Below are 25,042 nucleotides of genomic sequence, written 5' to 3'. Positions count from 1 at the left end.
GGAGGGCGCGCGGCTAGGTCAAGCTCGCAGAGCTACGCGCAACCAGGTAAATTCAGTTATGTTTAGAAAATTTGACCAATAATAATAGTCTTTAACATGTAAATTGTATTATAATCATATTTTTATAAAAAATACAAATTTATAATAAAAAAATAGACAAATAATTTTTGATATTTTTTTTTGGGGGTAAAAAATACAAATTTATAATAATTTTATAATGGAAAATTAGACCGGAGCCCGAAAATTTGCTCGATTGTAGCGCGGGAACATTATAGTCAAGTCTATAAAACGTTGAACTTTAAACTGAACTTGAACTTCCATTAGAGCGAGATTACCTGACATGTAAATAACGAAAAACAGAGACCACTTGAACTTCCATTAGCGCGAGATTCGCTGAAATGTAAACAACTAAAACAGAAACGTCACTCGCACGAAGGCAGCAGATTAGGAGATGTTAGCTGCGCCAAGCCCACGCCTAGCAGGCAACTCAGCGCTCGAACTATACAACTCCATGTTCTAAATCCTCCTCTCATTCGGGTTTATATTGGATTGTAGTGATTGACAGGTTGAAAATCATTATCTGCTCGTTTCAAGACGACATTGGATGAAAGAAGGAAATCAGTAACTCTTTTGGTTTTAACAAAACATTTGGACAACACAGGGATTCGGGCCTGAAGGTCGAATAGAGGATTTCATCCCTGACCATCTGGCTCAAGTAATCATCTGGGTACTCAGTTTTAATCCAAGAAGAAGATAAAATCACCATCTGCTCTCAAAGCCCTTTAATTTTGATATGTGGTTGGGTTTTGCGGGTTTTTTCGATGGAGTGCACATGTGATTCTTCAGGCACCTGCTCCATTCAGGATTCATCTCGCAGGGACGTTTTTGAAAACATTTTGCCACCAATTGCGAATGGAGCTTTCTCAAATGAAGTTAAGGAAGTTATTTATTCGGGATTCCCAATTGACACTGTTACATCATCGTCTCCTTTTGTCGCAGAGAATCATTTGGACAGTACCGTTTCTGATGATTGTATCGAGTCCCCAAATTTTGAAGGAGGAGGAGAACAAAAATATTCAAAGAATCCCGGAAAACTTCATTCCAACGATCCGCAACATACCTTCAAATCTAAAGGGCAAGTTGAGGAGACCTTTCAAATTGCAGTAGCCACCCGTATGGAGGAAGTGGATGTCTGTCTTTCTCAGAGAGGTCTGCAGGTATCTTCAGCTAAATTCAGTAATAATGGCGGCAATGATGAAGAATATGGATTTCCAGTTGAAGCTCAGAATCTTCAGCCTGAAAACAATGAGGTTAAAGAAGTGGCTTCCCCGCATATTGATGACGCATCGGTTAGTGTTGTCAATATGGTTGGTCAGGATCAATTTGAATATGTGATGGACAGGAAAAAGCTCGATCCAAGATTAATGCCCACAGGCGAAGCCACAGTAGAACCCATTATGCCTGTGATGGAGAGCTCAGGATCAAGCAGTATTGGCATGCTCCGAAAGTCCTCTGGAAGGTAATGCCACTTTTTTTTTAAGATCCTTTGACATTTTCCTTTCTTAACACGGAGATGGAGTGGCTTGAGTGAAATCAGAAGCTTGCAAAGTCCAACATCCTCAGGTTCTTGTATTGACATGTACCCTTTTCAATATGGAGAGGAATTGTGTTAGCCTTTTATATGGATACCAGTTGGATTGATGGGATAGAACGCGATGATTGCAAATTAGCAAGCGGCCAGTGCGGACCTCTTAAGCCACAGAGTTACATTTGAGCCCCGAGCTTGTTTAGCTCAAAATCAAAACTGTCATTAGTTTTTAGCATTTGTAACCTGGATATCGCTATATCAATCCGTTAAAGAGTCATCATTTGCAAAGGCCTTATAGACCTTAATTGCAAGGAAACATGTACCATTATAGGGAATTGGGGTCTATAAGATAGAAACTGTAGTTTCTTCAGTATATTGATGTTTTGGTTAATATTTTGCGCAAGAGTGGTTTCATCTCTAAGATAACTACTGTTGGACAGTGGTAAAGGCTTCTAATGTTTCCCATGCCCATGGAGTTATTTCTTTGGATTGCATTTCAAACAATTGTGATTGAGCTATGAGTCTCCCTAAACTGCCGGGATGCCATATCAAGAAGTTATATAGATGTTGTAATTATGCTGACTGGAAATCTGTTTCTATTGGCCAGGGCATCAAAAGGGTGGAGTTTTAAACCATGTACTGAGGCAAAAAAATTTCGGAGTTTGCTGAAAAGTAAAGATGAACAAGTTACTGCTGAAAATTTTGCTTCTGAAGGCGTATGCATTGACAATGGAAGGAAAAAAGGACACGTTGAATCCCAGATAGTGGATGCCCTTGGTTCTCCCCTTGGCAGGTCAATTGCAGCTGTTTTGGCGGAGGTAGGCCTGATTTAATGCCAATCACTTTGCTATTTTCTAAGGTGCTTCTTATTTCTAATGCCTTGTTGAATGCATTGTAGAAACTCTGTTACATGCTAGCAAACTGACTGCACCAAATTGTGTGTTCTATCTTGTCTCTTGTGGCACCTCGTTCTATATGTGAGCTCCGACACAATCTTTTGAATTTGTGATTAGAACAAGTTTAGGATGGATCATTCAGTGGGAATGGAAACAATTTTTAGGTTTGGACTGTAAGGATATCAGGACAGAATATTCCGTAGGGTTGGAAAATAATTTTTAGGTTTTGGATTGCAAGGATCTCAGGATGAAATATTCATTTGGGTTGAATTTACTTTGTTTGGGCTTCAATGGGAGCTCATATTATTCGTACTAAGATTTTCAAGGCTAGACTAAAAATGCTTTTGTTACATCATTTCTTTTCTCTTTTTTTTTTTTTAATTCCCAATAAAAAACATATTTTATACGAGATAAACAAGAATACAATATTCGGAGGCTTCAGGCACTGTTCAAAAAAGATAATCCAAGGACAAATCTCTTCATATTCTTTTAATATAGATCCAGAAAGATCCACAGACTTCATATTGTAAAATATACTATCTACGAAGTCATTGAAAACAAATAGTGGACTTAACAGTTCCATGCACTGACAAATTTCTAGTTTAAAATGGGTTCATGAATCATTAAAAGAAAACTATTGTAAAACCATTGTATGACCATCTTGTACTTCTTCCAAGGAACCATAAAGCTCAGGTAGTTGAAGTCCTTCCTATCAGAGCTGATCTGCAACCTTGTTGTGCTTTCTATAAATATGAGTACAGTTGACCCAAAGAAACTGTAGATATTGCCTTTAATTGCTGTGCTACTAGCAGGGGAGAGTTATTTTTTACTTGGAGGCTTCCTTTCATCCAATTTATGTCCAAAATGAATCACCCATGGCCTGAAGCTTATCAATCCCTCTGTTCAAAATTCAAACCCATTTCCTTTCTCTTTCTCTCTCTCTCTCTCTCTTTCCAGGTTACACACCCAGGGAAAACACCTCAGTACTTCCCCTATATCGAGGATGGTACCCAGTGTAAACCCTAGAATCTTCATGGCAAAAGGCTGGTCAACAACCAGGCTTGAAGCCATTACAATAATATACTCATTAAGAGCTCGCTGCTCAAAATGTTGCTTGCGTGAATTAAACTTGCATGGGAGGATAACAACATTCCTCCCAACCACCTAAGCCAAACCCAATTGACACCTATTTCCTTTCTCTATGTTCTTGTTGGCAATAATTTCAGACCCTAGTATCTAAACTTTTAGGCTAACAATGGAATTCATTACTATTGGCATAATCAATATCCTGACAAGGATAAGATCTCACTCAAGACACTAATATACATTGCAGGGATAGGTTTTAATGATAAAAAAGCAGAATTTGGAAATGTAATGCATTCATCATACATTCATCAGGCATTCAGATCAACACACATAACACAGAAAATTTAGTGGAGAAACATCACACAATCTTTTCTGATCAGTCCATACAAACTCCTTATAGCCCCATTCAATAGTTAAGGGCTTCAAACCCTGATCACTCCTTCCATACTATCTCTGATACAAAAACTCAATATGAGAGCTCAAGACCGTCTTACCCTCGTGCTATCATTTACTTTCCTTTATATACAGTATAAATTGGTTACAAACATTGACAAACCAGTTATAACTTCCCACAGTGCAGACTTCTAACACAGGATAAGTGGGCATGTTACGTCTAGTTATATCTATAGTTTACCACTCAGATCAAGAATAGGGTGTGCAGTGTGAAAACTGAGTGCACAGAGCAAAACTAGGCGCACAAAGACTAGCTGTGTGCAGGGTCTTCAAAACTGCAAAATGGGTTGCCACCAGTTCTGTTTTTAGTAAGCGTAGTATTTCATCAGAATAATAGTATAACTATCCATTGGCAGTTTCAATTTTGATTTATATTGGAAAGGTTCATATGAATCTACAAGCATGAAATTATTATCCATCTGCAAATGCATTTAAGTGGATAGCTTGGATAGAGAACGTGCTGACATTAAAATAGAGAAACAATTCTTCTACCCATGGAATTGTATTATTGAAACCTTTGAAAGCAAGGTTCAAACTATGAACCACAAAGCGCCCAAAAATGATTTGCATCAATAACAGTATCGAACATCCATTGACTGCTCTTTTCTCATCATATATAATCAACTGCTTTGAAAAATATGGTCTTGCAAGAAACATCTTGATCAAATTGATGAATTGCCTATTGTGTGCTTTAATACAACAATTGGAAACAATGAATCTCTATAAATGCTCCATGTGAGAGGTATGGGTTCCAATATTTCTCCAAAAGGTGCTTCTCTTTCATGAGATTGGTTTGGAGTTTCTCAAAACTTGGGCTTTCATAACCTATGGGTTTGTAATTGATTGCTAGCACCATATCTCACTAATATGATGAAAGGACAACGTCAAACAGAAAAATTCAAGCAATATGGAATGCTTGAATTTTTTCTCTCCCTCTAATACCAAACGGACCATCCAAAGGCTTTGTTCTGAGTCTCTTGAGAGATTCTTAAATGATGACCTTGTAAAGATTCCGGGTGGGTTAATGATGAATTTTAGAGGGTTGATAGCATTGTTGATAACATTGCCGATTTTTTCGTCCAGTTGATTTCTTGGCCTGAAAAAAAATCACAATTTTTTGCTTAAAATAAACATTGCACAGTTTACTAAAAGATCATGATTTTTTATTTCTATTTTTTATTTTTTATTTTTTATTTTTTAATTTTTAATTTTATTTAATTTTAATTTTTTTATTTTTATTTAATTTTTATTTTTTTTTATTTTAATTTTTATTTTATTTTTATCTTTTCCTATTTTTTGCGTAGTTTACTAGAAATTCTCAGTCTTGAGTCATAATGTCTTCTTTTTTTGTCATTTCACTTAGCAAGTTGGAGGTGTGAGACCATTTGGAGAGCCTGTTAGGGTGCTAGCACTATGGCACATTCCAAGTGTAGAAAGCAACCAGTGCTGGCAAGTGCATATGTGTGGTATATGTTAACTATGTGTTAATGGCTAATGTTACTACTGGTATGATTGGCATATTGTATCATGATTGAATTTGTATCATCATAATGTATCAAATGTGCAAATGATTTAGTTTCTAAATTGTAATGAGATTTGAATGTGTATATTTCATTTTTGTATGTGTAATATTTCACTAATATATATATATATATATATATATCATGTTCTCTATGTCTTGTTGTTGGGGTCATTGTGTCTCGTGTTAGACACTTGTATTTCTATGTTCTCCATATCTTGTATCAGGTGACTTAGGTTTCTCCATATCTCCATGTCTCGTGCCAAGTGACTTAGGTTTCTCCATGTCTCCATGTGTCGTGTCAGGTGACTTAGGTTTTTCCACGTCTCCATGTCTCTGTCTTAGGTGACTTAGTTGTGAAACTATGATAATTGTTGTATTATAAACTATATGAAAATAACATGTTTATAATACAACAATTATTTGACAATAACATATAAATAAAATCTGATCTACAACATATTAAAGATGTAAGGAATTTGATTTGTAGCAATTTACATAAATACAACAACAAACAGAAGAATCCTTGATCCAGTGGCTCGGTTGGGGTGTTCTTGCTGGGGTTGTCTGACTGAATTTGCCACCTTGCCAACTAGGAATGTCTATCTGACTTTCTAGCCCAGGAAACCTCCATAGGTTCCCTAGCCCTCGAGCTCAAGTCCAACAACAATTGTCGTAATGTATCAAAAATAGGTGCCATACTCTCCAATAGATCCACGTCTGAGTTCTCCCACCTTTCTCTCGGTTCTCTCCCCTCTCCTTATCCACATCCCAGTCCAAAAATAGCCAAAGACCAAAAGAATCCCCTAAAAAAACAAAGATCGTCCCCACTTCCATTCTCCCTTACCCGTTTTATGCCTCCCTTCCTCATCCATCCCAACCACCTCTCATGAATGCCCCCCATTCTTTGAGGTAAATGCCTTGAATGCCCCCTATCATTTTGACTTCAAGGCCTTTGACTTTCACCCCCTGACACCTCCTCGAGCCACCCCCTCCTTATCACTCCACCTACCCCTTCTCCCTTAATTAACACTCAGGTGGTTCATTCCCCAACCACCCCTTATTAATTCAATAAAATATTACCATTCAATAAAATAATATTATTCTTGAAAGGTTAGTCGAACTTGAAGAATCAGAGGATCAACGAATATGCAGCTGACCTAAGACATGGGAGAACCAAGTCTTCAGCGTTAGCAGAGCATGTGGAAAAGACCAAGCATCAGGTTTGTATAGAGGAGGCCAAGGTTGTTGCCAAAGTTGCTCAATTCCATCATCGTAAATTCAGGGAAGCTATTGAGATTGAAAGAAGGCCTAACAATCTCAATAGAGATGACGACTGGAAAATTAGTAGCTGTTGGATCCTTGCCCTGTCGTTTTAGTCTTTCTCTTTCCCCCCCCTTGTTATCTTTTTGCTAGCTTTCTGTGTCCCCCCTGGAGCCTTCCTTCCTCCTAGGGTTTATCCGTTTTGCTCTGTGGTTTTTATTGGTCTTTTTCCTGTCCCTCTCCTTTTTATTTTTTGTCGTTCTTTCTATTATATATATATATATTTTTTTTTTTTTTCTTTTTCTTTTCAGGTATATTTATTTATTTATTATTTTTATCTAATTATTCATTTATTTTATTTTTACTTTTATTTTTATTCAATTTTTCAACTAACTTTTACCTTTATTAGCTTTGTTCTCTATTATATATTTTTATATATTTATGTATTTTTATTTATTTTATTTTTTTCCCTCTTTTATTTTTATTTATTTATTAATTTTGATTTTTTCAACTAACTTTTACCTTTACTAGCCACGTTCTTAATTATATTTACCTAGTTTTAGTTTTATATTTTTATTATTTATTTGATTATTATTATTATTATTATTTTTGTTTATCTAATTATTCATTTACTTTATTTTTACTTTTATTTTTATTTATTTTTTTAAACTATTTTTTTTTTTTACAGAAACGGTTATGGAGCTTTTATATTAATCTTGGGTTGAATGCCAAAATTTGATTACATTATGAGCTTCTTTGTCCTGATGCATTTCTCTGCTAAGGATGCAGTTGAAGCTTACAAGTTTCTTCCTTGGATAGACACCCACTGAGTTGATTTCAGAGATTTTCCCCCACTTGAAGATACAAACAAATTTGTTTAATAATAGACAGTAGAACATGGCAGCAATCTATTTATGGAATGGGTTCCCATGATTCTTCTTCCTCTTTCAGCTTGACCCCGGCAGAGAGAAGGGCAGCTTTATTGGCTTCGATGTCCGCCTTTTTGTTATGAGTTCTCAACACGTGGTAGTACTTCAAGTTCTGAAAATTGTTTTCCATACCTTTGATCCTAGTAATCAGCCTTGCTAGATTGAGGTCCGATACTGGAGTATTGGAAACCATTGCGTTTATAATGACTTGAGAGTCGCCTATAACAATTGCTTCATTTATGTCCAGATCTTTAAGGGTCTTGAGTCCTTGGAAGAGGGCCAAGGCCTCAGCTTGAATGCTGGTAGTGTAACCTAGTCCCCAAGCGTAGGAGTGAATTTTTTCCCCAGTTTGATTTAGAACAACACCTCCTGCACCAACTTTGCCCGGATTTCCCTTTGCTGCTCCATCAAAGAAAAGGAAGTGCCTTGCTTGCGATTTAAGCCAATCTTGAAAGTCATTCTCAGGTTTCCTTATTTGCCATTCTTTGATAGTGGGGGCTTTTTTGACTGCTGGATGAAATTGAAGTTCTAGTGTTGATCCCCATGCTATGTCCTGTTGACTAAGGCTGGAGTTGTCTTTTATATCAGTCAAGCACTCCTTTATGTGACATTTAATCTTGGCTTCTAAAACTTTGTGGCTCTGTTTTGTATTTCTAAAAATTCTTCTGTTACGCTCTATCCATAACTGCCAACAGATGATCTTTGGGAGGGCAGCCCATGCTGCTTTAATAATCAGATTTTTAGGAGGAGAACTTGGAAATTTGTTTGTCCATTCAGAGAAAAGTTCAAAAGTGGAGCAAGGGATAATGAAGTTAGGATCCAGATCATGAGTAAAGAAGGACCAGATCTGCCTGGAGAAGCTGCATTCTAGAATTAGGTGAACTGTTGTCTTAGCGTTTTCATTGCACAGTGAATAGATGGATGGGCTGTGGAATCCTTTCTTCTGCAAGTTATCATAAGTTAAGATTTTGCCGTGACAGTAAACCTAGGCAAAGAAATCAACCTTGGGCCATGAGGACAGACGCCAGACACCTTGCCAAGGAGCTGGATCTGGAGGAACGTATGGTCTCTCGATCAATTTAGCATACCCCAGTGAGACTGCGTATCCTCTGGCTTTCGGCCCCCAGCCCATCTCATCTCTTTTCCTCGAATGCGTGGGCGCCAATCCGTGGAGGGAGTTGAGCAGCGTGATCCACTCGGTGTTCAGGTTATCCGACACCTTTAAATGTTTCCAGCCTGCCCATATCGAATCGTTCCAGCATGAGATATCCCACAATGTTTGCAGTCCTTCTCTGTCCATCCAGCAGCGCAGCGAATTAATGGAGGCTCTGACTTCTATTGGCTCCTTGTTCATGATTCTGTCCGACTAGATATTGATTTTTTTCTCGTTGCCTGGTATCCAGTAAGAGTGGGCGGTGATGAGAGATGTAGCTCTGTCATAAATTTTGAGGAATGTCGAGTTTGGCAGATGAATCACTTTTTCTAAGCATCTGGATCTTGGACCTCTGAAATATCTTTTCCAGAGCACCTTTTGGGCCCAGCTAGGATTGGGTGCAATGATCCTCCAAATGATTTTTGTAGCCATTGCCACGTTCTGTTGACGAAGATTTTTGAAGTTTAGGCCACCTTCCCACAGTGGCTTGGAGATGATATCCCAGCTGATAAGAGGGATCTTTTTTTCATTTTGTTTCCCTCCCTTCCAGAAGAACCTCCTTATGTATTCCTCCATTTTGTTTAGAATGGATGCCAGAGCGAGGAGCCTAGCGAATTGAAATAGAGGCAAGCTGTTGAGAACAGATTTAATTAAGACTGTTTTGCCTGCAGTATTCAGCCAGGAATATCCCCAGGCTTGGATCTTTGCCTTGAATTTTTCTAACTGTGGGAGCCATTCTTTGCTAGTAGGTCTCTTGTGAGATATTGGGAGGCCCAGGTATTTAAAAGAAGACCAGGAGGTGGAAGCTTCAAAGCCCAAACATCTGGAGATGGCAGATAGCAGTCTAGGCGTAGTATTCCAACTGAAAATATGGCATTTGCTCTTGTTAACAACACTGCCTGAAGCTTCACTAAACTCATCCAGGACCTCTTTGAACTTTGTGGCAGAGGGAATAGAGGCAGGACCCAACAGCAAAGTGTCATCCGCAAACAAGGCATGGTTAATATTTTTGGTCCCTCTTGCAATACACAGTCCATTGATTTCTTGTTCATGCAACTTTTTGTCTAGCAGGAAGCTAAGGGCTGAGGCTTGGATGACAAAGAGCAGGGGGGATAGAGGACACCCTTGCTTGAGTCCTCTCGAGGCTTTAAAAAAGTCTGTGGCTTTTCCATTAACAAGAGGAGCAATCCCTGGCTCCGAGATGCATGCCCGGATCCAATTAATGAAATTTGCTCCAAAGCCAAACTTACACATAACATTTAAAAGAAAGCTATGATTTACTCAATCAAAAGCATTTGCTAAATCAAGTTTAATCACCATACCTTGCTCTTTTCGAAGGAGACTTGAGTGAATTGCCTCTTGTACCAGTCAAAAGTTGTCCACGATTTGCCTACCATGGATGAAGCCTCCTTGATTCTCTGGAATTATTTTGGGGAGAATAAACTTCAATTTGTTTGCAATTACTTTGGTGATTAATTTGTACCCTGTATTACATAGAGAAATCGGCTGAAATCTGCTGAAGTTATTGGCACCTTTTTCCTTGGGTATGAGTGCTAAAAACGCAGAATTAGTACTGCCTTCGATTTTTTGAATATTTTGGGATTTTTGTACCATTTTGAGTAGATTTTTTTCAATAATCGGTCAGCAAGCTTGGAGGAATCTAGCAGAGAAACCATCCGGCCCAGGGGCCTTATCCGGGTCCATATCGAAGAGAGCCTTTTTCACCTCATCTTTAGTGACTTTGGCCTCAAGAGATTCATTACTTCGCTGAGAAATTACAGAGGGTATATTTTCTAACAGATCAGGATAGTGGCTTGGATCCTTGTCTTCACTATATAAGTTCTGGAAATGGGTAAACGCTGCTCTCTTTATGTGATCAAAATCCTTATGGATATCTCCCTCTTCTTTAATCTCTGAGATGGTGTTGAAACATTTCCTTGCCTGGGCTTGTTTGTGAAAATAAGTAGTGTTCCTATCCCCTGCTTTAAGCCAGAGGTTTTGGGATTTCAATCTCCAATACTCTTCTTCAGCTAAGCAGGCTTTGTGGTATCGCTGTTGTAACTGGGTTTCTTGTTCTAATAAATCCTTTGTGGGCATTGCGTTTTCCATACCATTTTGATGAGAAACAAGAGCAGCTTTAATGGTTTTCCTTATTGTGGCCGGATTGGACAGCGTTTTGGCCCATCTTTTTAGAGCTCCTTTCACCCTTCTGAGCTTTTCCTCCCAAATATAGAATGGCGATCCTTTAACTGGTTGGTTCCAACATTCCTTGACAGTTTGCATGAAATCGGGCTCCTTTACCCAAAGAGGGCTGAATCTAAATGGGATAGGGCCCAGATCATGATGAGCTAAGAGATCTAGCTTTATGGGCTTATGATCAGAGATGCTGTTGGCAAGAATATGCATTCTGGGCTCTAATCCTAGCAGCAGATAGGAACTTTGAATGATAAACCTATCTAGCCTGGTAGCAATGTGTCCAGGTCCCACTCTTTTATTAGACCAAGAGTACTTACCTGAAGAGGGTTTGATGTCCAGCAAATCCCAGTCTTGCACTATGTCCTCCACCCATTCTCTAGCCGGATCTCTAACTATGCTGCCTCCCCTTTTTTCTGATGGGTGTAGGGTGAGGTTGAGGTCGCCAACAATTATTATATTTTCCAGGTTTGTCAAATCTGCTTGATGTCTTATAGAGTCCCAACAGTCTTTTTTTCCCCAACGTTGACTGGAGAGTAAACATTGAATAGACAGAACGTTTCCTTAGTGTCCAGGTTCTGCATTTTCAGCAGCAACCAATGGATATTCCTGGCCTCGAATAGGACTGTAAATTTATTGGCATTCCAAAGAGTGCCTATCCCTCCTGAGGCACCCCGGGCGGAGATTGCTCTTGCTTCGCTTTTATTCCAAAGTTTCTTGCTTGTTTGAAGGAAGACTATGTCTTCCAGCTTTGTCTCCTGGACAAGAAGTAGATCTGGGGTTTCTGTCCTGATTAGACTTCTGATGGCTTCTTCTTTAGCTTTGCTCCCCATACCTCTGCAATTCCAGGAGATGACCTTCATTATTTATGCTTCTGGTGGGCTCCCTTGGAGCCTTGGGGCAGATTTTTCAATATCTTAGGCTTTGAGGCTAGCATTTTCTCCAAGGTTGGTTGACTGCCCTGAAGTTTCTCTTTGTAAGTCTCCTGCTCCCTTTTTTCCCTATCTGTTTTCCAGCCTCTTGTTGATCTTCTTATCGAGGTATGGGACTCTCCTATTTCTCCTTCCTCTTCTGATTCTTCCGTTTCCTGCCCTTCTTCTTCATCTTCTATGGTCATGCCTTTTGGATCTTCAGCACTTGTTCCTTTGAGGGAGGCTGAGGGAGTACCTTTGCTTGTGGGTTGAGCCTCGGTCTCCTGTGTTGCTTCTGCCTCCTTTTGAACTTCGCCCTCTTGTGTGCTCTCTGGATGCGAACTCAGGGGATCAAACTTGTTTTCAGGATTGGATTTGGTGGGGATCTGCTGAGCAGTGGTCTGCTGGGTTCCTTTGCCATTAGGGCCTCCTTGCTTCTGATTCTTGGGGTAATTTTTGGATCGCTTGACTTGATTCCATCCATCCTCTTTTCCCTGCTCAGCCTCTTTGTTAGTTGGGCAGCCTCTGGCGAAATGTCCATAAACATGACATTTCCGACATTTGAAGGGCAGCTGCTCATAGTCCAGTTTCTGCATGTGCGTCCAGCTTCCGACCTTTATTGTGATGGCCTCTGGTAGTCCCACCTCCAGATCTACTTCTACACAGATCCTGGCACAATTGTACTGATCCTTGTTGTTCGCACGATCTATGAATTTTCCCAGGGCGTTTCCAATGTGTTTCAGCGAATCCCAGTTCTAGCAGTGCACTGGGAGATTTGGGAGCCTGACCCACACCAGGACTGCTTTGGGTACATCTACTGCCGGATTGAAGTTCGGGGTCCATTTGTTCAGATATAGGCCCTGAGGACCCATGAAGTAGGGGCCATTTTAGAAGATCAGGTTTTTATCTTCTTTTGATGTGAATTCGAAGAGGAAATAACCTCTCCCCAGAAAGTAAGAGGTGACGCTTTCTTTGATCAGAGGTGCCCAATTTCTGTTAACCCAGCTTTCTGTGGTTTTTGGAGACGGCCATAGCCCGGTGAACTGGCCGATGAGAGCCCTTTCAGCCAGTGACAGGGCAACTTGGATCGGGGTTTCTGGAGGGAGGGAGATCACCGGAATATCGTCCAATCTCTTGACAAACTTCGCAGCTTCAGTGTTTTTCTTCTTTGGCAGTCCTGCCAAAAGCCTGTTAAAAGCCTCAGAAGGTGAGGTCGGCGGAGGAGGCGGAAGAGGCGCCTGAGGGGTGCCCAGCCCCTCCATGGCCACAATCTCTGAGAGCGGATCTGTCAGTCTGCTGAACGATCCATGAAAGGCAGACCGCAGCAAGTAGGAGGCTCACCAGCGGACGGGTTCGCAGGAGCCGGGCCAGCAAAGGGCGGGGGCTCGCTGTCTGCAACTCGCGGAGGATGCGGATCTCGTTTTGCAGGGCCGAGGGTTGCAGAGCTTAGTCGCAGCTTAATTTTAATTTCCCTCCACCGCGACGAGCCATGATTTTTTAAACTAACTTTTACTTTTATTAGCTATGTTCTTTATTATAGTTTTATATATTTATGTATTTTAATTAATTAATTTATTTTTCCTCTTTTTTTTTTTTTTTTTTTCTTTTTCTTTTTCCATCTGGTTCAAGGTCATAGGCCTCAAACTTTGGTTCCATATGCTTCCCACTATGGAGTGCTGATGTAACCTTTATATACCAACCATCTTCAAAGAGTTTCTCCAACACATGCTCCCTCAAATTGACCCTTCCTTAGGGATGTACATCCTCCCTTGAAATCTCAATAACCATCTAGTTCAAGGTCACAGGCCTCAAAATTTGGTTCTTTCTACTTCCCACTCTGGAGTGCTGATGTAACTTTCAGATGCCAACCATCTTCAAAGAGTTTCTCCAACACATGCTCCCTCAAATTGACCCTCAAGTGTACTAGGGAGAAGGTCCGTGGCCTCTTGCTTACTATTGGAAAATCAATTAGGGCAACATATTAATTCACTTTTTCCTTACTTTGACATTATTTGTGACATTATATTCTTCTTCTTTTGTTTATGCTTATGTTCTTATCATCGAATCAATGCCAAAAGAAAAATAATGAAGATCACATGAACACAAGATATAGGCTCCAAGCTAGGGCAAAACCCCTCCAAGGGGAAACCCAAAAGAACTCCAATTCTTATAGAATCTGTTTCAAAGGAGACATCCAAGACCAAACCCTAAACCAGGGCTCCCACCAAGAACCAAGCCAACCAACTAACCTTCCTCTTGCAAAACAAGACAAGGCTCTTCCAAGGATAGTGAAGCAACATTCCTTCAAGATAAAGGTTCTTCTAGCCTTCTGTACTTACCCAAATAATCTGCAACTTTCTATGCAATTTTGGACCCTAGAAACCCTAGGTTACTTGCACATGTGGACAATAAAGGACAAATTTCAGACTTTCGATTTCTTCCAGGGTTTCTTCCTTCCTTCTCTAGCTTTCTCCTTGTTTTTCATGGATTTGTCTTGTGATGGTACAAGTGGATGGCACATTCTGATATGGAGAATTGGCTTGAAATATTTCATTGATAGTTGGATCCTTTACAAGATCACTTTCATTCTGTTGCATAGTATTAGGGGCACAACGCGAGCCACCTTGATCACCATATGTATCTTTAAAAGCATTGATGACGTCTTGTAAAGAAGCGAAAGAATCTTCAGGACAATTATGAAACCAATTCAAAGCATCACCCTCTAAAGAAAAGGCAAAGACGCATTTTGACATCTTCATGTTCATATGGGGATAACTACAATATTTGATTATTGTATGAGTAACCTTGCATAGATGCTTTCTAACAGCAACTGAATCACCACTCGAGAACAAAGGCAATTTATGAATAGTCTCTTCCAGCATATCATGGAGAAAATCAGTAAAATGACACGGGGTAAACTAATCATCCATGATGACTTGCTTGAAAGGATAAGGAGGGACCAAATGGATGCTAGAGAGGGACCCCTGCTCAAGAAAAATCAAGAGATCCACAAGAAGCGAGCTTCTAGTAGAAATTCTTGTAAGAAATGAAAGAAGTGGAGTCGCCACTTGAACATGAATCTAACTCTAAGATCCAAAAGGCAAATAATTGGATATAAGGGAGGGTTTCTTGTTTGAGAAATAATGGATGAATAAGTGGAGTTGCCACCCAAACAGGAAAAAAACCAATGTCGAGGAAACCAAGGATAGAAAAACTCTATCCCCGGCAACGGTGCCAAAAAATGTTGTCGTTGCCGACTCAAATGAAAAGATGAGAAATGAGAAGAATGATGAGGAAATGTCGTTGAAATGCCGAGAATAAAATATCCTCGGCAACGACGCCAAAAAATGTTGTCGTTGCCGACTCAAATGAAAAGATGAGAAACGAGAAGAATGATGAGGAAATGTCGTTGAAACGCCGAGAATAAAATATCCCCAACAACGCACCAAAAAATGTTGTCGTTGTTGACTCAAATGAAAAGATGAGAAATGAGAAGAATGATGAGGAAATGTCGTTGAAATGCTGAGAATAAAATATCCTCGGCAACGATGCTAAAAAATGTTGTCGTACAGAATGTCTAGGCACCATGACAACGGTTCAGATTGGGGGCTGTCACCCTGATCCCCAATCTCTCCGTTTAAGTTTCCTCCCTACAACAGGCTAAGGGGGGTAGACCCTATGGAAAAATGGAATGAAGAAGAACTAGTTGGGAACCAACCATTTTGGGAGATAGTGAAGCAACCAAGTACTTGATTAAGACTTAACAAGACTTATAGGATTTGATTAGATTTTAAACGATTGATACCAGTGTCTTATGGAGTCAACGATCTTGCTAGGGAAATTAGAACCAAGTAATTGATTAGCAACTGTTGCTTAGATGAATGACTCTCTTATAATCCTAAAACTGATGTGAGATGCAAGAATATTGGTTAATTTTAGTTAAATGCCTAATTGAATTTGAATCCTTCGATCATTTTTGTGTTGAGCTTGATTTCGTAGTAATTGACAGAAAGAAGATAAGGTGAAGCACACTAAAGTGTGATTAACGATACCTCTCCTGAAAATCTAACATACCCGATGCCTCCGGTGTTGCAGAGAGATGTGGCTTTGACGACTGCAATGTCACCATTTTAAGTACTATTAAAAACAGGTTTCTCAAGTATAAAGATGGATGGATACCTATCTCTATATCGACCAAGCTTATGCTTGGAAGTAAATTTTATTTATGCAAAACTAATTTATATGCAAATGCACCAGATGATGAGAAGAAGTTAGACCCGAGGATTAGAAACACTTGTGTCGCAAAAGCCCTTAATCACTAAAATAAAATGTTTGCTTTATTGGATGAAGACTTAAAAATAAACCTCTGAAAATATTACAATCAAACCACAAGCTTATTTCAAATATTTTTTGATACAATTATAGCTCAAAGAGAACAAAAACTTCTTTGCAATCAATGTCAACAAATGCTCAAAAAAGACTCAGTTTATGAAACAAAAGATATGCATTTTATCACAATTCCATGACAGAGTACTTAATTTTTAGAAATTATTTTTTAGGACAGCAGTAAGAAAAACTTTATGACAACAACAATATGACAATGAAAACAGTAAGCTATCAATGATATTTTTATGCCAAAAATTTACTTAAAATTTTTCAAACTTGCCCACATGAATTATCAAAAATTTTCAGCCTGATGAATGCCCAACTCAAGAAATTAATTATTTAATGTATTAGACAACTTAGGAACTTATTTTAGGCTACCCACATGAAATTTTGCCACTGTTATATTTCATTGTTTAGAGATAAAAGTCACCCAAAATGTAGATCTAGGTCAAATTTTTGATACACATAAAACATAAATGACTTATTAATGTATTTAGCAATTTTTTTAGTTAATTTCAAACCACTTAGATGTGTTTTTCACCACTATTAAAAAGGTATATGACCGCTATAGCAACCAGTGAGGAAAAAAATAGTTTACAAATCAAACCTTTAAGCTTTAGGCCTTGAAGATCACTTGCCCAAGTTGCCAAAAGAAATTACAATACCTAAAACACAAATTTTTACCAATTTTTTAGCAAAAACCCACCAATGATTAGTTTCATAAAATCAAATATTCAAATCAGAAATGGAGCAAGGGGAATCTAGGGCCAATGAGAGTTAGCACTAGGCCCAATAGAACTAGCGTTGGGTTAGGAGAAGACAGATCTGGGCTTAGGAGCCCCAAAACTTGAAATCCTTGTTTTGAAAAAAATTATTTTGGTTCAAATCTTCAGATTTATTGCAAGACCTTTAATGGCTGGCCTTGCAAAAATATTTGGGACAAGATATTGCCCTCTAGGGCCTAGATCTGTCTCAAAGCCCCCAGATCTGCTTGAAAAAGTCTCAAATCTGAAGATTTACTTGGTTGATTTCCCAGATCTATTCCTGCAAACAATCTTTGAGCCGAGATCTTGCTCTCTAGGGCTTAGATCTAGCTCAGATTTGAAGGTTTTCTTGGTTGATTTTTCAGATCTATTCCTGCACAAGCGGAAAGAGAAAAACCCAATACCCAAATGTACAAAAATAGAGAAAATCCCAAAAACCCAAATGTTAAAATTCAAAATTATGTTACAAAATTTCAGATCTACACAAGTAAATAACTGATCTATACAAATAATTTACAGATCTATCAGATTTGAGGAGTATGAGTTCAACTCCGCTTCCAGATTCGATAATCTAAGGCTGTTAATAGCTGGATCTATCAAAATTTCCACAAAATATTTAAAAGATTTTGAAATTTTAGAGAGGTACTAGCCCAAAACACCCTGTAGAAAAAAGATTATCGTTAGATAAATCCTGAGGCTTATATGAAGTAAGCTCTTCAGAAAATATGTGTTGAGAGTTGGCTGGTCCAATCGAAGACTATTCCCAAATGCTCAATGAGAACTTGAGAGATCTTCTGCAAACACTAGATCAACCATCAAATCAAGTAGAGAAATAGAACAACAATAAAATTATGAAGAAATAGAGATATCTGGTACTTCATTCAAAAGTAAAAATGTTACCCTAGATCCAACAAACTGAATAAAATACCTGTATTCAGATTATTCCAAGAGAGCTATTGATTGATAGTTTTCACATAATATTAAGCAGAAATTAAGACAATGTTACCATAAATTCATGAAGAGGAACACTACAACATGTTGAAACCCCAAAGACTTTTGCATTAATTCAAAAAAGTATACAAGAGAGCTTGAGAGCTTAGTACACGATTCAAAGCTTGGATGGATCAACTGAGAAATGACCTCTTATTTAAAGATAAACCTTCCCACGACTAGTTCGAGTAATCCTTGTCAAAACAATATTGACTGTTGATGAGGATTAAAATTTCTTTTAATCTCATCCGTCGAAATTTTAAATTCTTGAGGAAATTTGAATTTTTCAATTAAATGCATTTTAATTAACTCAAAATTAAAAAATTTTGAGATAATTTCCTCAAAAATTTGACTTTGACTTAAACTCCATGGACCAAAGGCTTAAAATTTAGCAAAATAATTAATTTACTTTTACTTTTTTTTTGGGTATAAATTTAGGTTGTGGTTCACGGACATCGTGGTCAACGGGTGGTGCTACGTCCACGGAAATATCTGGGTTGATCGACCTCGAGGGGAATCTAGCCCCGTAGCCCACTAGCAAGGCCTGACCCCAAGGGCTTCGGGGAGATTGGACCTTGTGACCTCCCGATGGCGAGGCACTGACTTTGACCAACTGAGCTAATCGTTGGGGTTTATAATTAATTAATTAATTAATTTACTTTAGTCCCGGGACTTTTTAAAATTTGAATTTTAAGGACCAACGAATTTTGCCTTTGAAAAATTTAAATTTGCCTAGGACCTAGAATTAATTAAGTTTTTGGCTTATGATTTTAATTAATTTTTGGCCAGAAAATTTAATTAATTAACCTTTGATGAGGGGATAAATTATTTTTCCAACCCTCAAGACACTTTACATCATAAGGGGAAAACCCATTTGAAACAGACCTTCACAGACTACCCATTTCTGCGACACAATATAATCCAGCAGACCAAACAATTTGTAATAAGATAACCTAACCAAATAGTTAGGATTATTCCCAAATCACTTTTACATAGACTCGATCTATAACACTAGGACTCTCCTAACATCCCAATGACAAAATACATTTCGGCTTTGGGGTAAGACTGAAGGAAACTCTACTGACCATCCAAGAATGGATCGGTGAGACAAAAAACCTCCCAGAATGTAGGTTGTCACCGAAAAATTAGGTTTACCTAGGCAATTACATACATAACACAGATATGCTGAGATTATTTACATCATATACATGCAAAATGGGTTTACATTATAACATGAAGATCAGACTGATGATGATAGCTGGACGACATCGACACATCGATCAGGCACTATCTCTTTTGCGAAAAAAGGGGGTGTACTGCTATGGGTTGTTGACACGTAGTGGTCAACAGGCCCAATTATCATTTTAGATCAGAGATAAGATAGCTTTCAATCTCGATTTTGAAGGACTTTTCCTCACGTTAGAACAAAGGCACTAAAATTGACATATATTCCAGCTGAAGGCTCTCACAAGACTCGACTGTTCTTCCTCCTTTACTTGAGCCAAAACAGACCCAAACCAAACATGTCCTTTCTTTAACTTTTGATCTACTCGACTTCCTGAGGTATGCGAAGTCTTTCTTGAGAGCGATTTGCTCTTGTTGGATGCTCAGAAAATGACTTTTTCTTGCTTGGATTTACTTTTCAATGGCTCATTAATCAAGACTAATATATATAGTCCATTCTTTTTGGTTTCTCAGAGTAATGCAAAACCCTTCAGTGATCTTCTAGCTGCCAAGATTCTTGACTTTTGCTCTGAAACCATGTTGGAAAATCAATTAGGGCAGCATACTAATTCACCTTTTCCTTACTTTGACATTGTCTGTGACATTATATTATTCTTCTTTTGTTTATGCTTATGTTCTACTCATCAATCAATGCCAAAAGAAAAGCAATGAAGACCACATGAATACAAGATATAGGCTCCAAGTCAGGGCAAAACCCCTCCAAGCGGAAAACCAAAAGAACTTCTCTTCTTATAGAATCAGTTTCAAAAGAGACTTCCAAGACCAAACCCTAGACCAGGGCTCCCACCAAGAACCAAGCCAACCAACTAACCTTCCTCCTGCAAAACAAGACAAGGCTCTTCTAAGGATAGCGAAGCAATATTCCTTCAAGATGAAGGTTCTTATAGTCTTTTGTCCTTACCTAAATAATTTGCATCTTTCTCTGCAATTTCGGACCCTAAACCCTAGGGTACTTGCACGTGTGGACAATAAAGGACATATTTCAGAGTTATGATTTCTTCTAGGGCTTCTTCCTTGCTTCGCTAGCTTTCTCCTTATTTTTCTAGGACCTTCACACTTCCTTTCAATTGCAGATCGAACCCAAAGATGTATGCTTGGTGTGTGTATTAATGGAGGTCAAAGTCCTTCCTTATGTAGCCTTCCAAGTGGCTCTTTAAGCCTACTCTAGGCCAACTTTAGTTGGCTAGCTGACTTGTTCTTGAGAACCCTCTAAACACTTCCAAATACAAAATAAATTTTCTTTTTCTTGATACAAGTGCCTGCAAGGGTCTTTTACAAAGTGGCAATGACTCTTGACTTATGAAAAACCCTAGGAGCATTCAATGGATGCTTGACCTAGTGACAAATAACTTGAGCATGGAACTCATGCTTTACAAATAATTTTTCTTTTGTTCTTTACATTATTTTATTTCTTCTTTTAATAGATACATAAGAATTACATCATGTTCAGAGTCAAATGACAATTTACATTCTTCAACACTTAGTGCATCAGCCACCACATTCTACTTTCCGTTAATGTACGAAATCCCAAAATCATACTTACTCATAACTTCGCCCCGCCACCTTTGCCTATCATTTAGATCTCTCTGAGTGAAGAGGTGCTTCAGGCTCTCATGATCAGTTCTTAACTCAAAGCTTCTCCCAATGAGGTAGTGTCTCCATCATTGTTGCTAATTCTAAGTCACGGGAAGCATACAACTGTTCATGTTTCTTTAACTTTCTGGATGCATAAACTATTACTTTGCCTTCTTGCATTATCATTGCTCCTAATCCCTTCTTTGAAGCATTTGTACAAACAGTTAAGTCCTTTTCCATGTCAGGCACTTGAAGGATCAGAGCATTGGTTAGTAATCTCTTTAGTTTGGTGAATGCAGTGTCATATTCATCTGTCCATTCATACCTAACCCACTTTTGCTATAATGTGATGATGTGTTTCGCAATCTTTGAAAACCCTTCCACGAATCTTCAATAATAACTTCGCTAGCTTCATGTAGCTACACACCTCATGAGCATTTTTTGGTATTGGCCAATCCATTATGGCCCTTACCTTTTCCAAGTCAACTGAAATCCCTTCACCTGAAATGATGTGCCCAAGATAATGAATTTTCTTCTGAAAGAAAGAATATTTCGACAACTTTCCATACAATTGATTTTCTGTTAAGCATGTCAATACAACCCTTAGGTGCTTTTCATTCTCCTTTTCATTTTTGGAATACACGAGAATATTGTCCAAAAAGACGCACAAATTGGTCCAAATACTTTCGGAACACGCCATTCATGAGACGCTGAAGTGCTTGAAAGTAAAGAAAATGAGAAAACTAAAAGACTAAACTAGATAGATGTACAATGAAATGGAAAGTAAGTCAAATCAAATGTATGAAGTAACTAGTGTAGCTTGCAAATGACATTGAATCCATCTGGTGTTAAATCTACTCTACTTTAGTTTTAGATGACACAAGAAGAGAACCACTCAAGCATCACACAAGGGTCTTTCCCAAATGGGCAAGGGGATGCTTAGGGGGAAAGCCCCCCTAACTCCAAGAAAATGTGTCTTCTATTAGATTAGATCCCCCTTATAAAGTGAGGGATAAAGAGTCGTTTTGGAGAGGAGTTTACAAGTGAGTTCCTTAAAGGGAATGGCACTCCTTCCAATAAAGTTATGAGTGATCTAACTTTTGCTCAAAAATTACAATATAAGTTAAGTAGAAAGTTACAATGTTTGGCTTGATCTCTCACACAAGATGAGATCAAGACCAAAAGAAAGATCTAACACTCCCTTATGAAGAAATGAGAGATATTACAATAAGCTACAAGAAAAGGAAATCCTTGGAGGATTCTCCAATGGAGAAGCAAACTTAAAGGGGACTACAATGGTTAAAATTTGATGGCTTTACTAATGCTTTGTCTTTGTTGTCCAAGTACAAAGTCCACCAATGCTCTTCCCTATCAAAGCTGTCCAAAAAATCAGCCAAAAGACAGTCCCCAATATCTGCAAATCTGCCTCAACAAACATCCCCCAAAAAAGAGGTTCTTGCTGTCTGCAAGTTTTGCCCAAGAAAACTTGGTGCCTTCTTGGACAAATTGAACTGTTGTTATAACAAAAACCAAAACAAAGCCTTAGATGCTTAGATGTTTAAATTTTGCACATAGATAAAGTGACCCAAGAATAATAGATTTAAAGTGATGAAAGGAAGAGATGGTATGGGCTATTTAAACCCTCTTCTCTTGATCTTTTTGAAATCCCTGGGATGGCCCCAAGTCATCTTGAATTATGGGTTCCTTGGCTAGCTTGGAGGTGGCTAGTTTAGCCAACAAAGTCCCCATCTCCAAGTCCTTTGGTAACTTGTACATACTAAGTCAAATATTGCAATACAAAAATTAGTATCAAGAGAGCTTGCTCATATAATGTCAAGGTTGGACTTGTTGTTCAACCAAGAACGCACAAGTCTAAATCAAGCCTAGGATATGAGCAAGTCTAAGAGGAACTACAAATAGTTCTCGCTCCTCCTCCCTAGACAACAGGGCCTTTAGGCTGAGATAGAAAATGAATGTAAGCAAGTGAAAAGAATCATGGAAATAAGCACCAATGTTGTGATAATAGCAATTGGGATTAAATTGGCGAGGGATTGAAATCGGAAAAAATCATAAAAATTGGGATAAAATCGGTAAAAGTCGGCAAAATCAAAATATATATATATATATATATTTCATTTTTTCAATTCTTTGTAGTATCTAAAGGATCCACAATATAAAATAAATGCATTGACGCAAATATGAAAAAAGAACTAATCTATATGATGTGTAATATCATAATATGTTTAGTGTTACATCACACATAATGATGAATCATATCTTGAATCTTGAGTCTTGACTCAACCTCGAAATGTCAACAAAAAATATAATAATGTATCTCATATAATGAGTCAACTGTCATATACAATGAAATAAACCAGCTAACTAATGATTTCCTCTGCCCCCCTTGCGAGAAACTGTAGCAACTTTCCCTTTAGATGAAGAAGACCCTAGGGTTGGCATTGGACTCTGATGTCCTCTAGAAGTTGAAGAACTAGGAGCCATAGAAGGTAGACCATGTCCTCTATTGGCGGCCGTGGTAGGTGGTGTCACCTCCTCCTCCTGTTTCTCCTCCTCTTCTTCTTGTTGCTCCTCCTCCTCTTTTGCAGCTGCTACCCCCTCACTACCTCCTCCTCTAACCAACTAGGGCCTAATTCTATGATAGGCCGCTCGGTCTCAACCCTCCATGCAGAATTGGTGTCAATCCCATCCAATGAGATACCCTCCACATAAGGTGCCCTCTCAAGTTGCCTAATCCACAATTTGAGATTGTAGTAGATATATGCCATGTCGTTAAGGCTTTGGGACCCCAACCTGTACAAGGGTCATAAATTATAAATTAATAATTATAAAAATAATAAATTATATTTTTTATTATTTAATGAATTCAAAAAAGTAATTGGAAAATTTTGAACCTGTTGCGCTTCTTGGTGTGTATTTTTTCAAACACTCCAGTTGTGCTCGCATCTGGAGGAGCTACATGTTTGGCTAAGCACTCGAATGGCAAGCTTTTGGAGATTGGGTGCTCTGCCACAATAGCTTCTCCATCACGCATCTACAACAAATAAAAGAAGCATAAGAAAAAGATTGAAATTTGAAAGTTGAAGCAAAGTATGAACTTTGAAGAGAATGAAATTTGAAAATTGAAAAAAATTAGGAAATTTGGTTTTCCTATCATGGATAGCCATGTCAAAGCTAAATGTGCCACCTACCATCTTGTATATCTCCATTTCTTTGGAGATTTCTACATGTCCTGCTAGAGATGACACCATTTTTTGAACATAGGTGAAGAATCCATCCATGACCTCAACATCAAATATGAAACCACAAGAGTAAGAAAATGCAGGGTTCAGGTAGATCCATGCAACATGAATGGGACGATGGAGTGTATTGTTCTATCGCTTATCAATCACTGCCCATATGAGTTGTTGTTTCTCAAACTCCTCATCCCCCTTATCATAATAGTAGCTATGAATGGATTCTTTGGCCCTATCCATGACCTCATACAAGTATCCCATTGTGGGCTTGTCTCCATCAACTAATCGAAGAACCTTTACCAAAGGTTCAGTAATGCTACACACCTCCTGCACTCTTGCTGGGAAGCTTTCCTAGTTTGAAACTAGCTTGCATATGCCCTCTCCCTCTGGTTTGCAACTATATGACAAAGCACACCACTCCTCTGAAGGAAACTTTCTCTTCACATCCCACATAAAATTCAAGAGGGATTGAAGAGATATGAAGCTAGTGGCAAACCGTGTAATGGTAGGGTGTACCATCTCCTTGTTGCTGGTGAATGTTCTTATCAAATGAAGCACAAATGCATGATTATATATAAATTTTGTAATGCTTTTTGATGATTCAACAATATCCTTGACAAAAGGAATTTTTCCTTGACAAAATGAAATTTCCCTTTGTCCTCCAACATCAAGTCAATGTAGTGTGCAACACAAGGTGTCCAAAATAAGTTAGGATGCCTCTCCATAAGCATCCTACAAACAACAACATAATTTGCAGCATTATCCGTTATGACTTGGACAACATGTTGTAGACCCACCTCCCGAACGAACACGTCCAACAAATCACATAATAACCGT

General features: G+C 38.5%; 1 protein-coding gene across 2 annotated transcripts in view; it reads left to right on the top strand.

The window, feature by feature from the left end:
* The first annotated feature begins 316 nt into the window (after window positions 1-316).
* LOC149157803 (uncharacterized) overlaps window positions 317-25,042 on the top strand; it is a 50,910-nt gene continuing 26,184 nt past the window's right edge. For both annotated transcript variants that reach the window (XM_089436019.1, XM_089436020.1), the window contains exons 1-2: window positions 317-1,519; window positions 2,196-2,406. In XM_089436019.1, coding sequence (XP_089292145.1) covers window positions 822-1,519; window positions 2,196-2,406 — 909 coding nt within the window. In that variant the 5' untranslated portion in view covers window positions 317-821. The remainder of the gene's footprint in view (window positions 1,520-2,195; window positions 2,407-25,042) is intronic.

Source organism: Pinus tabuliformis, chromosome 5_2, assembly GCF_031772625.1.
Source record: "Pinus tabuliformis cultivar Carrire ecotype Pingquan chromosome 5_2, CPIR1, whole genome shotgun sequence".
Classification (NCBI taxonomy): domain Eukaryota; kingdom Viridiplantae; phylum Streptophyta; class Pinopsida; order Pinales; family Pinaceae; genus Pinus; species Pinus tabuliformis.
Note: the sequence above shows the minus strand (reverse complement) of the source record. Positions and strands in the feature narration are given on the sequence as shown.